The sequence below is a fragment of the Theobroma cacao genome, chromosome 10 (genome assembly GCF_053813885.1).
Source record: "Theobroma cacao isolate CCN51 chromosome 10, ASM5381388v1, whole genome shotgun sequence".
NCBI lineage: Eukaryota > Viridiplantae > Streptophyta > Magnoliopsida > Malvales > Malvaceae > Theobroma > Theobroma cacao.
The window spans coordinates 7,226,718-7,242,350 of record NC_142648.1 but is presented as its reverse complement, the minus strand read 5'-3'; the positions used below and the strand labels follow the sequence as shown (position 1 = coordinate 7,242,350).

The 15,633-nt window shown below is 33.3% G+C and overlaps 1 protein-coding gene across 1 annotated transcript; it reads right to left on the bottom strand.

Moving 5' to 3' along the window:
- Positions 1-11,861: 11,861 nt before the first annotated feature.
- On the bottom strand, positions 11,862-13,925 carry LOC148760323 (uncharacterized). The gene is made up of 2 exons (XM_088802684.1): positions 13,789-13,925; positions 11,862-13,054 (listed from the first exon to the last, which is right to left on the bottom strand). Exon 2 carries the CDS (start codon positions 13,046-13,048, stop codon positions 12,281-12,283), a length of 768 nt encoding a protein of 255 aa, XP_088658810.1. The 5' UTR covers positions 13,049-13,054; positions 13,789-13,925; the 3' UTR covers positions 11,862-12,280.
- Positions 13,926-15,633: the final 1,708 nt, after the last annotated feature.

Genomic DNA, 15,633 nt, shown 5'->3' with positions numbered 1-15,633 from the left:
AACAGCTTTGGCGGAGTCGGTTGGATGCCCTGCGCAAGGTATCACTGAGTATGAGTTTTGGCACGAGCCAAAGTTTTAAGAAATTCATAAGCCAAGTTGATTACTCGATTTATATGGATTGATTTTATTTGGTTGAAATGAACTGAAAGGTAATGAAATTACAGTATGATGACTTATTTTAATTGTCTCCATTTACTCGGCTTTAGATACTTTAGATAGTATCTGTTTACTCACTGAGATTATAAAATCTCACCCCTTCTTCCTATACATTTTTCAGGCTCAGGACAGTTTGTAGATAGTCGAGTAGGACGAGAACTAAGCTTGGAACTGCATTATAGAAAGTAAGAGTTCACAGTCTTACATCCTCTTGGTCAATTGGAGCCCACGTGTCATTGCAGATCAAAACTTATATTTTGGTTATCTGTATTTCTATTCATACAAGTTTTACTTTACTTTCATGTGCGAAAAATTATTTACGAATATTTCTATAAAAATTTATTTTATGAGAAAATAGAATATTTTATTTATTATTTTTGAATAGTACTAGTTGTCAACAATTTGCTTTCAAATGAACGTTTTAGATACTTAATTTGTTTTTAAATCATTAAATATATATATTTTCTGCTTACCTACTACATTTTTAGCAAGTTTTGAGATTTTTGATGAAAAATTACGAAAATGCCCCTATGAGCAAAAAAATAATATTTTATTGTTCCTATTTGACAATGACTTATGATTTTTTTGAAATGTGAGATTTAATAACTGTTGCTCACTGGAGAGATGCGAAAGTTGATGCTAAGCCTTGCGGGGTTTCAATCGGCATTCGGGGTGAAGAATGTCTGTCGAGGCCTCGCTGCGGTTGTCATGGGCCCGATGGGGAGTTCCGGGTCGTGACAATTTAGATTGGTATCAGAGCATGGTTTAGAGATCAAATATTTTGATTTTAAAGCTTTGGATTTTAAAGTCTTTGGTTTTAAAGTTGTTTTAAGGAATCTACACTAACACTGTGTGGCCCCAAGTCCAATTAAGTTAAGTTAGGTTAGATTGAATAGTATGTATGCATCTTCATATGGAAATCTACCTGCTTTTGAGATGTATAAATAATTAAACAATTACTATTTTATTGCATATAGGTTTTGAGGTGCACTGGTGACATACACACCATGTCTAGAAGAGGTGGTAGTCTCGATACCTCTCATAGTGATAGCGAAGGATCTCTAGATTCTACGGCTAGAAGCAAATGGCACCTTGATACAGGTGATTCGGAAGGTGGTCCATCCCGAATTCCTGATAATAGAATTCCTAAGAACTTATCAAAATGGGTTCATAATAAGGGGAGCTTCGAGAGTAGCGAGAATTTTGAAAGTGAAAGTAGCTCCAATACATCGAAAATTGAACAAGATTTCCTTTCGGAACAACTTGGAGAGCACCCTAGAGAATGGACAAGGGAAGAAATTGCAAGGGGATATATTCGTTCTATGAAGAGTGTGACAGTAGTCCGACACATTCCACCAGGCTGTGGGAGAAATGTAAGGGGACAACCAGAAAAGGATAAGGAGAAAGTAACAGTGGCAAGTAAACCCCTTAGAAAAGTGTCAGGTGTATGACATTTTCCTCCTGGTTGTGGAAGAAATGTTGCACCGGTGAGTGATGAAGAATATAGGAGAATACAACAAGCCTGGATTGAGGAGCAAACGAAAAAATCTCAAGATGAGGAAAACCCGGAAGAGGATCTTTAGGAGGACTCGGAGTAGAATCTTCCGATAAGATCAGATTAAGATGATGATCCCAAGTACATGTAATATTTTCGTAGGATTTTACACTACCTTAACTCTAAGTAGATGTTGTGTAAAAGAGATAATAATTATCTATACAAAGAAGTAAAAATAGTTTGGCTTTTAAAGTATAGGACTAGAATGTATTATAAAATGGTTGTTTAAGTAATTGAAGGTATATGGGAATCTTTAGTATGATAGGGATAAATTGGTAATATAATTATTGAGGAAGGTTATAGAAGGAAGCAATAAGGTTATAAATAACATTCGGAATGGATAATGTGAAAGTTAATGATTGTAATTTAAGCATGAAGGGGATTATTCAGTGATGTTATGACACTATGAGGTAATAGTTGGGCACAAATATAACCCAATGAAGTTAAATTATAGAATATGGGGAATATAAAATTTTGATTCAATAAGGATTGTGAGAATAAAGTAAGGAGGAAGCTGAGCTATTTTCGTAGTTAATTATATCGAAAGTCAATAAGATTACTGAAGTATAAGACAAAGAAGATAATTGGATAGGGATGACAATAAATTTGAGGAAAGTTGTAGATAGTAAGCAACTTATGTGTGGAGTGGTATATGTATCATGAATTTATTATACTGTATGGAAAGGATGTTTTGAGGTGGAATTTTATGAATGTTGATAAAAGTTAAAAGATAACATGAGATGAAAGTATTAATCTGGCTTAGTGTGTAGGACAAGAAAATAGAAGGTATCTATACTTATGGAACTCATGATATATATCTAAAAGGGAATCCACTGGTTGAGAATGATTGATGTGGTGACTTTGAATGCAGACAAATAGCTTTGATGGGAAAATTTCTAATAGCTACAGTACTTCAACATTGACTGTTCAACGCTATAATGCTCCGAATACCTCACGCTTATGATGCATGAGTAAGATGGGAGTGACACGATAATGAGCTTACAAATTGAATTTTGGTTATTGGTTATTGTGTTTTGTTATCTGGGAGTCTTAAATATTCTAGAGAATGTTTACCCAAATGAATTGAAAACTTCTTTATTGCCTTGTATATAGGCATATAATTAAAAGAAAAAAATTTGAAAGATTCTTGAGATGACTATATTGAGATGAGATACCAAGTAATGAAAGTGTGAAGGAAGAATTACGAGACTGGTATAGAAAATCAGTTTATATAGAATATCATTACGAGAATTTGTAATATCTGTTTTGATACAGTAAAATGACAAGGGTTAGTAACAACATGAGGCTAATTGTGTGGCACCCTGGAAACCTATGAAGATGAGTTAGGGATTGAATGGATGAGTACGTATTTATATATCTTTAAGATTAAGTGTTTTAGGAATACATAAACATCTTTGAGAAGAGATTGTAATCATACACAGCAAGTAAAAAACATAAAATTTTTTAAAACTTGCTGAGAAGCCTAACGGCTAAATCACATGTTAAGGGATCATATGCTGTGAGACATAAGTTTAAGATAGATATTCCCAAGGAAATACTTAAGAGAAGTTTTGCTCTGGATCTCGTTAAAGCAAGCACTAAGTTATGTAATTATAAAAAAAGAAGCTGTAAGCTGAGAGTGATATTAGTATTAATATTGAAAAATATCTGAGGAGAATCTAGTTTTAAGTTTTACAATTTCAAGTACAATTTATAAATTGGTTAAGGAAGAATGATGTTATGTTCATACGAAGGAGTGGAACAAAGGATAATAGAAGTTGACCCTGAAAATGAAGTCAGATAATGAAACTTTCCTAATATATTATGGAAATTGGAATTCGAAAATGCTTGAGGCATACATGATTTAAATTGGTTCGAGTCTTAAGTGACAAATCAATATCGTAATGCAAGAAAGATACAAGGTAATATAGAGGCATGAAAGATGATTAAGAACAAAAGGATGACTCTTAGGAATTGTGGTATTGCATGAGATGCAATGATCAAGTTGAGATAAATCTTTAAGGCATCAATAGGATTATAAAGCATACACGCATAATAGATTATAATTCAATGGAGATGACATTGTGATGAATGATATATAGTATAAGGAAACTCAAACATATGGTTGGAAATGATATGAATGATATGAAGTTATATACAAGTATAATAAGAATGTTGACATGCACTATAAGAATTATTATATTGAAACTAGGATTAGGATACGGATGAATAAAGGGGGAATGTAGTCCAAGGCACGTGAACACATGGATTCCTATATATAAAGAGAGATGTTGAGATTTGAAAATGCATGTATCTATGTATATATGAAATTGATAATTTTACTAACTAAAGTGAAGAATGGTTATCAGTAATTGGGAGATTTTGAAATAGTGTCCAGAGAGGTCAGTGAGCTAAAGTGTTAACGAACATGTAATGAACGATTAAAGTTATGAATGACTTTGAAGGTAAACCTTGGATTGTTTAAGTTCTTAATGGAACTCTAATAAAGGAAGGGTATGGACCAGTATAAGATGGATGAATCAAGGTTGAGAAATTTGGTACGGAGCGAATTAATAAAATGATGATTAGGTATACATAAGTAAGTATGATATGTGATCGAAATCAGTATAATTGAGGTGAAGTTATGGTTCAAATTTAATAATGGTGATAAAGGCATGCTTAGTGTCTCGATATAAGAGATCATGGTTATGAAAAGTATTCCTGATCCAGTTCCAAAGGATGATAAGTGCCATAAATAAAGCATTTAATTGAACTGAAGGTGAACGAGGTGAATAAATTGAATGTCCCTATAGAAGAAACAAGGAGTAGGATCATAGAAGCAAATTGATAACGCAACATCGACGGGAATTCAAGGACGAATTCTATTTAAGTGGGGGAGATTGAAATACCCCATACTTTGATATAGTGATAAATAAAGTTGATCGAATGCAAATTGAGGTCAATTAAAATGTTTAAAAGTGATAAAATACGAAAGGAGTAGTTTAGGATAAAATATTTCGCAAGTGAGAAAATAACAATAAAATAATAATAATTTTATTAGAGGAGAATTTGTGAGATAAAAGGCGATTCAGAAGTCAAGTGAGGCATAATAAGGTATTTCAGGTACCAAGGAGACAAGATAAAATTTTTAAAATATTAATATTTAGCCGGATGTCGAAATCAGTCAAGAAGAAAGATCATATGGTTGATACAAGTGGGGGAGAAGATGACAAGCCCGACTCTATAAAAATATTTATCATGACATACCCGTGATGGATAGCATGTTTGCATGCTAGGAGAGTCCCAAAAAAAAAAATTTTTACAAAAGTCGGTATTGTACCTAGAGGTACAACAAAGTTGATTTAAACCTCGAACTAGATCAAATAGAGAATTTATGATGAAATTAAGAATTTTAAAGTCCCAGAATGGTTTAATATGGTGATTCGGAGTTTGAAGATCAATTTGGAGTCAAACCGAAATTTTCGCTATCTAGGGGTAAAAAGGTCATTTGCCACCTGAGGACAAAATGGAAATTTTTAGAAAAGATTTTTGGCCCCATTTGACTTATTGGAGTAAGATTTGAGGTTTAGAAGTGAAAAATTTTAATTTCGGTATAATTTGGAGAAAAAGGGTAAAATGGTAATTTTGCCACCCAAAATCGAAAATTTAATTTTTGAAAGGATTTTGATCAAATTTAATTATTTGGAGTGTGAAATGAGTATGAGGAGTGCAAATTATGCATTATGGAAAATTTTCAATTTTTGGGGCAAAAATCTAATTTTTGAAAAGTTCAGGGGCAAAAGTGTCATTTTGAAATATTTGCTCCACCAAAACTTTGAAAAAATCTGAAAATTTCACTTAAGACTTGGATAAGTCAGAGGGAATGCATGGTGGAAAAAGTAGGACAAGTGGATGGCTAGAAAAAAAAATGAATTAATAAAATATTTAAAATATGAATAAAATAATATTATTTCATTAAACAATAAAAAGGCATAAAAAAAATCAGCCCATAACCCATTCTTCTTCTTAAACATTCGGCCAAGCAAGAAACAAGAGAGAGAAAGGAGAAAATAAAACCCTAGCCAAGAAATTTAAAGGGAAAATAAGTGAAAATTCAAAAATCAAGTGAAAAAAAGGTAACATTTCTTAAATTTGTCTTGTGCTTTACCTTTCCCATGCATTTCCCATCATTTTTTATGGTTGAATCATGTGATTTAAGGATGATTTCAATTCTGGTCATATGGGTTTAGAGAGAGAAAGTTGTTAGATAAATTTGATTTTGAGCTATGTTAGTGTTTAGTGTTAGTTTAGCATGTTTATGAGTAAAACAACAAGAAAAATATTTATCTTCTTCATGAATTTCTCTAGGCCAAATCTAGCCAATGGTATGTGAGGATGAGGTTGACTTTATTTTAAGAGAATTGGGTGGAAAAATGATGAATTATGAGGTTGGAAATTAAATGGGAATTGTCACGACCCGGAACTCCCATCGAGCCCGTGACAACCGCCGCGACGTCTCAATTTACATTCATTACCCGGAATGTCAACCGAGACCCCGCAAGGCTTTAATATCAGCTTCTCATTTCCCCTGTGGGTAACTGTTTCCAAATACCACATTTTAAAAGATTTTAAACTGTTTCCAACTTAAACAAATGAAATATTAATTTCCGTCTCACAGGGGTATTTTTGTCATTTATCCCAAAAATCTCAAAAATCATCTAAAAATATAGTATGTAAGTGGAAAACACATATTTCTTAATCAAAAATAATTTTGGATGTCTAAAACATTCGTTTAAAATGGAATTATGACTGTTATAATAAAATAAAAATATTCAATAAAATATTCAATTTTCACATAAAACGATATTTTAAGAACACTGCATAAATAATTTTTTATAGCGTAAAAGAAAAATAAATTCTTACATACCGTAATACAGATAACCAAAGTATAGAATTTAATTTACAGTGACACGTGGGCCCACGAATGATCAAAAGTATCAAAAGAAATGAACCTACAGTCTTTGGATGTGGCAAGTTCAACTGTAATCCTTGCCGATATCAGTTATCTACAATCTATTCTGAACCTGAAATGGGTGGAAATGAGAGTGGTGAGATTATAAAATCCCAGTGAGTAAACAAACATCACTCAAAATATCTAAAGTCGAGTAAAAGGAGACTATTAAAACATTTCATCAAACTGTAATTTATCATCTTTCAACTTATTTCAACCAAATGAAATCAATTTATTTAAAGCAAGTAATCAGTATGGCTTATGAATTTCTTAAAAAACTTGGCTCATGCCAAAAATTATTATCATACTCAGTTATTTGGGATACCTTGGCCGAGGGCTATCCCAACTGAGTCCGCCAAGGCTATTAGAAAGTCATGTTTTTATTTTGAAAACATAGCCATTCCTTGACGTTGGCCGAGTTCCCTTTCACGTGGTGGTTTGGCGTGAAGTGAACTCTAAAAGTTATACCTCAGGAGTTACCCTACTCGCCTCTCCAACCGAGGTAAAAATATAACAGGATTCCGTGCCCCTCTAATAGGCTAGTCCACAAAATCCAGCCCACTGCAGCAGGTCAAACCCACCATACAATAAAATTTTGACAGCATGACAGGGCTAATATATTACTACCCAGCCTGCAAGGGTAAAATAAAGCAATTCATATAATTCATAAAAACATAGCCCAGCCAGTCATGCCAATACAATAACATAAGCCATTAATTCAATTTTAAATTTACAACATATCAGTGGTCTCCAATTACTCTATTTTCAAAATCGTTATTTCGTTTCAAGACAATTTATAAAATATTTTCATTTAAACTCATTTTGTTTACAAAACATAAAAATTTACCATTTGAACTCATTTTCATAAAATTCACCAAAACCGAATAAAAACATACTTTAGATAATTAAAATGATGGTAAGGTTACTCACCGTGTCTAGAGTGAGGATTTTCGAAATACTCAGACTATTGGTCCTCGGGTGCAATTCCCTTGCCTTTATCAGAGGACTCACCACCTTGACATAGTACAAAATCGAGAAATTCACCACATTGGTACTAAATTGAAATTAAACTAATTTAGACTACTAATGCTTGATATGGAATGCAAAAATGTCTAAATTTTTGCCTAAATGCGGTGTTAGCCTATTTCGGTCTTTTACCCGATAAATTGATATACGCGTCCGTTTAAACTCCAAATTAATTTTTTTCAGTTTCTACACCTCAATTGCACCCAAATTGACTTAATGTCCCTCAGTGTGGTGCAAATTATCAGTCTCGATAACAAATTACGAAAATACCCCTAGTGGGTAAAAATTTGTATTTTTGCTCCGAAAATTTCCATTATTTTTCTAGGCTCATAATTCATCATAATTCCTCAAATAACCATCAAGATCAGCAGCCAATATTCCCCTAGAAAATTCAGCATAATGGGTTTCAATGGGAGAAAATTATATTTCTAGCTTATTTTTGCTATATTTCAATATAACTTAACTAAAATCACTTAATTCAATTAAAATCAACCAAAAATCAAGCTCAAAACTCATCCATGGAGGTTTGGCCAGCATGGGTGTCCATACCCACTTTCTAATTTTGCATGGAAACGAGAAAAAAATGCATGGGTAGTGAAAATCACAAGGAAAATCAATGAAATTTACCTTTTTAATGCTTGATTTCTTGATTTCTCTCGATTTTCTCCAAAATTTTCAGGTAGGATTCTTGTTTTTTTTTTTTCCCTTTTCTCCCCTGGTTTGGACAGCTGAAGAAGATGAGAATTCCGGAATTTTTACCTTTTTAAAGGCTAAAATAATATAATATTATTTTATTCATTTTTTTAATGTTTTATTAATTCCTTAAATTCTAGCCATCCATTTGTTTCCAAATTTTCACCATACACTTGTCCCAAATATCCATAGCTTAGGTAAAATTCTCAGACTTATCCAAAGTCTTGGTGGAGTAATTTTTGAAATTTACACTTTTACCCCCGTAAAAGTCAAAAATTACATTTTTGCCCCAAAAATTGAAAAATTGCCTATAGACATATTTTTCATCCCTTATACTCATACCATTCTCCAATTTGTCAAATTTGATCTAAATTCTCTCAAAATCTCAAATTTTGTCCGCGAGTGGCAAAATTACGATTTTGCCCCTACACTCTAGAAATCACTGGAATTAAACTTTTTCTCTGCCAAACCCTCAAATTATACTCCAATACTCAAATCATACTCCAATAAGTCAAATGGGGCTAAAAAAAATTCTTTTCTAAAAATTCCCATTGTGTCCTTGGGTGGCAAATGACCATTTTGCCCCTGGACAGTAAAAATTCTAGTTTGACTTCAAATTGATCCTCGAACTCCAAATCACCATATTAAACCATTCTGGGACTTTAATATTCTTAATTTCATTTTAAATTCTCTATTTGATCTAGTTCGAGACTTAAATTAACTTAATTGTACCATTTGGTACATTGTCGTCTTTTAACGATTTTTCTTTCAGGGCTTTCCAAGTATGCAAGCATATTGTCAATCATATGAATGACATGGAAAGTATTTTATAAGATCGGGCTTGACAACACTATCCCCCTTAAATAAAATTTTGACCTCAAAATTTCATGTACTGAACTTAGAGAAAATGTGGGGGTATTGTTTTCTCATATAATGCTCGAATTCTTATGTCTTCCCCTTTATAGGGAATTTCGATTTGTTCACCTCATTTACCTCCAATTCAACTCAAGTATTTCGCTTATGTCTATTATTATCCTTTAAAATCAGATCAACAATAACCTCCACAATTATGATCTCTTATATTGAGACATTAAGCATGCTTCTATTACTATCATTAAGCTTGAACCATAACTCCATCTCAATCATACCAATTTCGATCGCATTTTATTCTTATTTAGGTATACCAATCACTATCTTATTACTTCATTCCATATCAAACTTCTCGACTTTCATTCATTCATCCTATCCTCATACACTATTGTGTAGTTTACAACATCATTAACACGCCATACTCATTCCTGTACATATCCTCAGCGTTCAGGAAAATTAATGGCTTTAATTATTTCTACTTATTTCATGTTTACTTTGCATTTAGGAAATTTCAATCTTCTTAATCCTATTAATCCATCTCATATGGCTTAATCGTACTATAGATTATATTCCCTTAACTATTTCTCCAAAATTCCTTAGGTCACCATAAATCGTCTTCTGATAAGATTCTTAATCGTTACATTATCTATACAACTCATCAAATATATTGAGTTCAAATCTTGAACCACTAAAACCATTATTCATTTAGTTAGGTACATCACTACTCCACACATACATATACATATACATTCAAATGTCTATATTCCTCATTATGTATACGAGTCTCTGTTTTCAAATGCCTTCAGACTAATTTCTCTTAATTCATTCCCATCCACAATCAAGATTCAATAGAATAAGCTTCATAATTCATACAAATTCTCATCATGCCTGTGTATAGTTCCTCATCATTTATATACTTATATTCTCTTCTTATCGTTTCCAATTATATGCTTAAGTTTCCTTGTACTGTATATCATTGCATCACAATGTCATCTCCATTGAATTATAATCTATTATGCGTGTATGTTTTATAATCCCATTGGTATCTCAAAAATTTATCTTGACTTGATCATTGCATCTTATGCAATACTACAATTCCTAAAAGTCATCCTTATTCCTCGATTATCCTTCATGTCTCCTATATATTGTATCCTTATTGCATTTCGATATTGATTTGTCACTTAAAACTCAGATTCATTTGAATCATGTATGCCTCACGCATTTTCGAATTCCAATTCCCATAATATATTAAGAAAGTTTCATTATCTGACTTCATTATCAAGGTTAACTTCTATCATCCTTTATTCCACTCTTTCATATGAATATAACATCATTCTTCCTTAACTAATTTACAAATTGTACTTGAAATTACAAGACTTGAAACTAAATTCTCCTCAAGTACTTTTTAATGTTAATACTTATACCACTCTCAGCTTATAGCTTCCTTTTTATAACTACATAACTTAGTGCTTGCTTTCACAAGATCCATGGCAGAACTTCTCTTGAGTATTTCCTTAGGGATATTTATTTTAAATTTATGTCTCACAACATATGATCATTTAACCCGTAACTTAGCCATTTGGCTCCTTAGCAAGTTTCAAAGTCACACATCTTATGCCCATCATGTATAACTTATAATTCTTTCTCAAGGGCATTTAAACATTCTTGAAACACTTAATCACTTATTTACTCTTTTATACACCAAGTATATCATTTCCATAAAGGCATGCCCAACTACTCATGCTTCAATTTATCTCCATGGGTTTCTAGCATGTCACCTAGTTTACTTGTGTTGTTACTAATCCTTTCCTTTCAACAAGGTCAAGACAAGATCAGTATATTCTCATAACAATATTCTATATAAACTCATTTGCTATATCATTATTGAAATCTTTATTTACATTTTTCTCACTTGCTATTGACATCTCTTATCAGTATCTCATACATTCATCTAACCTTTCGCTCGCTTCCTCTTTAGTCTTTAACAAGACTTAATCTCTTGTCTTCTTTATTTCTTAAGATTTGACTTCAATCATCATATTATTCATCTTAACACTCCACATGTTAATTTATTTTTATGTAGCCATCTTAAAAATTCTCTAACTTTTCTTTCTCTTACATGCCAATATATATAAGGCAATAAAATAAAAAAAAACTTTGTAATTTCACTCATCATCTTTATCTTAATACCTCCCAATGCACTTAAGACTCCAAACAACAAAGCTTAGCATGAAAACCAATGACCATTCTTCAACTCGTGAGTTTCATCTTCATGCCACTCTCAATTTGCTCTTGCTTGCTAGCCATTAGGGGTTCTTAACGCGACAGTGTTTGAGAGTCAGTACTGTGGCGTTGCAACTATTTGATTTCACTTTATCTTAGCAACTCTTCCACCTTTAAAGCTACTACCTCAATTATTCACAATAGTGTGGCTTCCCTTCGAGTCTATACCACAATTAGCAAGACTAACTTTCTATCACAAGTGTGAAATCAAAACATTGATTTAACGTATTTTTTTTGCCACTAGCATTCATATATCTTTACCATAACATTTAATACGAGTTTGTTTAAGCAAAGATCTCCAAATTTATTCATAGCTACATGTATCTCAAATTGCTCATCACTTATCATCAGTCAATAAATCCCACTCGAAAATACCCTTTCCATATTGTATAGTGATTTCACCATATAGCATCACTGCACGATGTTCCTCCATTCTACTATCATGGATACTCCATAGAAATTAATTAAAAGATTTACGTACCCTAACTAATGCTAATTCCATTTAATCATATCTTAAATACTTCAAACTTGTAAATTACAACTCCAAATGTATGTCCATATATTGATAATCTTTATATATTTCATGATCATGAAAACTACAACTTACAAACTAGCTTTCTATCATACGTACTTTATTAGAGCACTAATTTCAACTTATTTAATCTACCCTTGGTGGTATGTCAAAATCATCCCTGTCTCGGTTGCAATCCAGAGGAATCTCTCCTCTGTATATCCGTATGAGCTGGTGGAGATGGAGCAGCTACCGTAGCCCGTCCTAACTGTGGACAATCTCTCCTAATGTGACCCAGTTGATCACAATGAAAACATCGTGCAGGCCCTCTGCACGGCCCAACATGATAATTCCCACAATTTCTGCATCTACGTGAACTTCCTGAAACAGAGGAGTTTTTGCCCCTGTTTGGTGGCTGACTAGAAGATACACTTAGATTTCTCCTTTTTGCTAACTCAGCTCGCAGACTCTTATTTTCATTCGCAAGCTTCTCGGCTCTTAAAGCCATTCGCACCACCTCTTTAGCCACGGTTGCGTCCGACTCACCCATAAAAGAAACACAACTATGTTGCCTAGCCTCTTTAAGCTTCTTAGAATCAGAAACATCCAGCACTGGTGGTGGGACAGGAGGTGGGGATGGTGGTACTGAAGGAGCAGCCAGAGGAACTGTAGGAAGAGCTTGACCAGCTTGAGCCTGGCCAGCAATAGCAGTAAAGAAGGCTGCTAATGCCTGAACTGCCTCAAGAGGCATAGCAGGAATACTAGTAAGTGGTAGAGGAGGTGGAGGATGTGGAGGAGTCTTGGTTTGTTCAGCAGCAGGTGCTGCCCGAATGGTGGATGCAGTCAATTCCTCCTCTATTGCACCTAACTGACGACGTTGGAAACGACCTCTTCCCCTTCCAGCTGATCTAGTGAAAGGTGGTTGTTCGCGTCGAGGAGACATAATAATCTATAATAGGGAACAAAGTGAGTTTAGGCAACCTCAGGCTCTATATGCTTATGCATGTATTTTATTCAACCTAACCTAACTTAACTCGGGGCCACACTGACACTGTAAATTTTTAAAACAGCTTTAAAATAACTTTAAACCCAAAACTCTAATCTTTCAAACCAACAGCTCTGATACCAACTTAATTGTCACGACCCGGAACTCCCATCGAGCCCGTGACAACCGCCGCGACGTCTCAATTTACATTCATTACCCGGAATGTCAACCGAGACCCCGCAAGGCTTTAATATCAGCTTCTCATTTCCCCTGTGGGTAACTGTTTCCAAATACCACATTTTAAAAGATTTTAAACTGTTTCCAACTTAAACAAATGAAATATTAATTTTCGTCTCACAGGGGTATTTTTGTCATTTATCCCAAAAATCTCAAAAATCATCTAAAAATATAGTATGTAAGTGGAAAACACATATTTCTTAATCAAAAATAATTTTGGATGTCTAAAACATTCGTTTAAAATGGAATTATGACTGTTATAATAAAATAAAAATATTCAATAAAATATTCAATTTTCACATAAAACGATATTTTAAGAACACTGCATAAATAATTTTTTATAGCGTAAAAGAAAAATAAATTCTTACATACCGTAATACAGATAACCAAAGTATAGAATTTAATTTACAGTGACACGTGGGCCCACGAATGATCAAAAGTATCAAAAGAAATGAACCTACAGTCTTTGGATGTGGCAAGTTCAACTGTAATCCTTGCCGATATCAGTTATCTACAATCTATTCTGAACCTGAAATGGGTGGAAATGAGAGTGGTGAGATTATAAAATCCCAGTGAGTAAACAAACATCACTCAAAATATCTAAAGTCGAGTAAAAGGAGACTATTAAAACATTTCATCAAACTGTAATTTATCATCTTTCAACTTATTTCAACCAAATGAAATCAATTTATTTAAAGCAAGTAATCAGTATGGCTTATGAATTTCTTAAAAAACTTGGCTCATGCCAAAAATTATTATCATACTCAGTTATTTGGGATACCTTGGCCGAGGGCTATCCCAACTGAGTCCGCCAAGGCTATTAGAAAGTCATGTTTTTATTTTGAAAACATAGCCATTCCTTGACGTTGGCCGAGTTCCCTTTCACGTGGTGGTTTGGCGTGAAGTGAACTCTAAAAGTTATACCTCAGGAGTTACCCTACTCGCCTCTCCAACCGAGGTAAAAATATAACAGGATTCCGTGCCCCTCTAATAGGCTAGTCCACAAAATCCAGCCCACTGCAGCAGGTCAAACCCACCATACAATAAAATTTTGACAGCATGACAGGGCTAATATATTACTACCCAGCCTGCAAGGGTAAAATAAAGCAATTCATATAATTCATAAAAACATAGCCCAGCCAGTCATGCCAATACAATAACATAAGCCATTAATTCAATTTTAAATTTACAACATATCAGTGGTCTCCAATTACTCTATTTTCAAAATCGTTATTTCGTTTCAAGACAATTTATAAAATATTTTCATTTAAACTCATTTTGTTTACAAAACATAAAAATTTACCATTTGAACTCATTTTCATAAAATTCACCAAAACCGAATAAAAACATACTTTAGATAATTAAAATGATGGTAAGGTTACTCACCGTGTCTAGAGTGAGGATTTTCGAAATACTCAGACTATTGGTCCTCGGGTGCAATTCCCTTGCCTTTATCAGAGGACTCACCACCTTGACATAGTACAAAATCGAGAAATTCACCACATTGGTACTAAATTGAAATTAAACTAATTTAGACTACTAATGCTTGATATGGAATGCAAAAATGTCTAAATTTTTGCCTAAATGCGGTGTTAGCCTATTTCGGTCTTTTACCCGATAAATTGATATACGCGTCCGTTTAAACTCCAAATTAATTTTTTTCAGTTTCTACACCTCAATTGCACCCAAATTGACTTAATGTCCCTCAGTGTGGTGCAAATTATCAGTCTCGATAACAAATTACGAAAATACCACTAGTGGGTAAAAATTTGTATTTTTGCTCCGAAAATTTCCATTATTTTTCTAGGCTCATAATTCATCATTATTCATCATAATTCCTCAAATAACCATCAAGATCAGCAGCCAATATTCCCCTAGAAAATTCAGCATAATGGGTTTCAATGGGAGAAAATTATATTTCTAGCTTATTTTTGCTATATTTCAATATAACTTAACTAAAATCACTTAATTCAATTAAAATCAACCAAAAATCAAGCTCAAAACTCATCCATGGAGGTTTGGCCAGCATGGGTGTCCATACCCACTTTCTAATTTTGCATGGAAACGAGAAAAAAATGCATGGGTAGTGAAAATCACAAGGAAAATCAATGAAATTTACCTTTTTAATGCTTGATTTCTTGATTTCTCTCGATTTTCTCCAAAATTTTCAGGTAGGATTCTTGTTTTTTTTTTTTCCCTTTTCTCCCCTGGTTTGGACAGCTGAAGAAGATGAGAATTCCGGAATTTTTACCTTTTTAAAGGCTAAAATAATATAATATTATTTTATTCATTTTTTTAATGTTTTA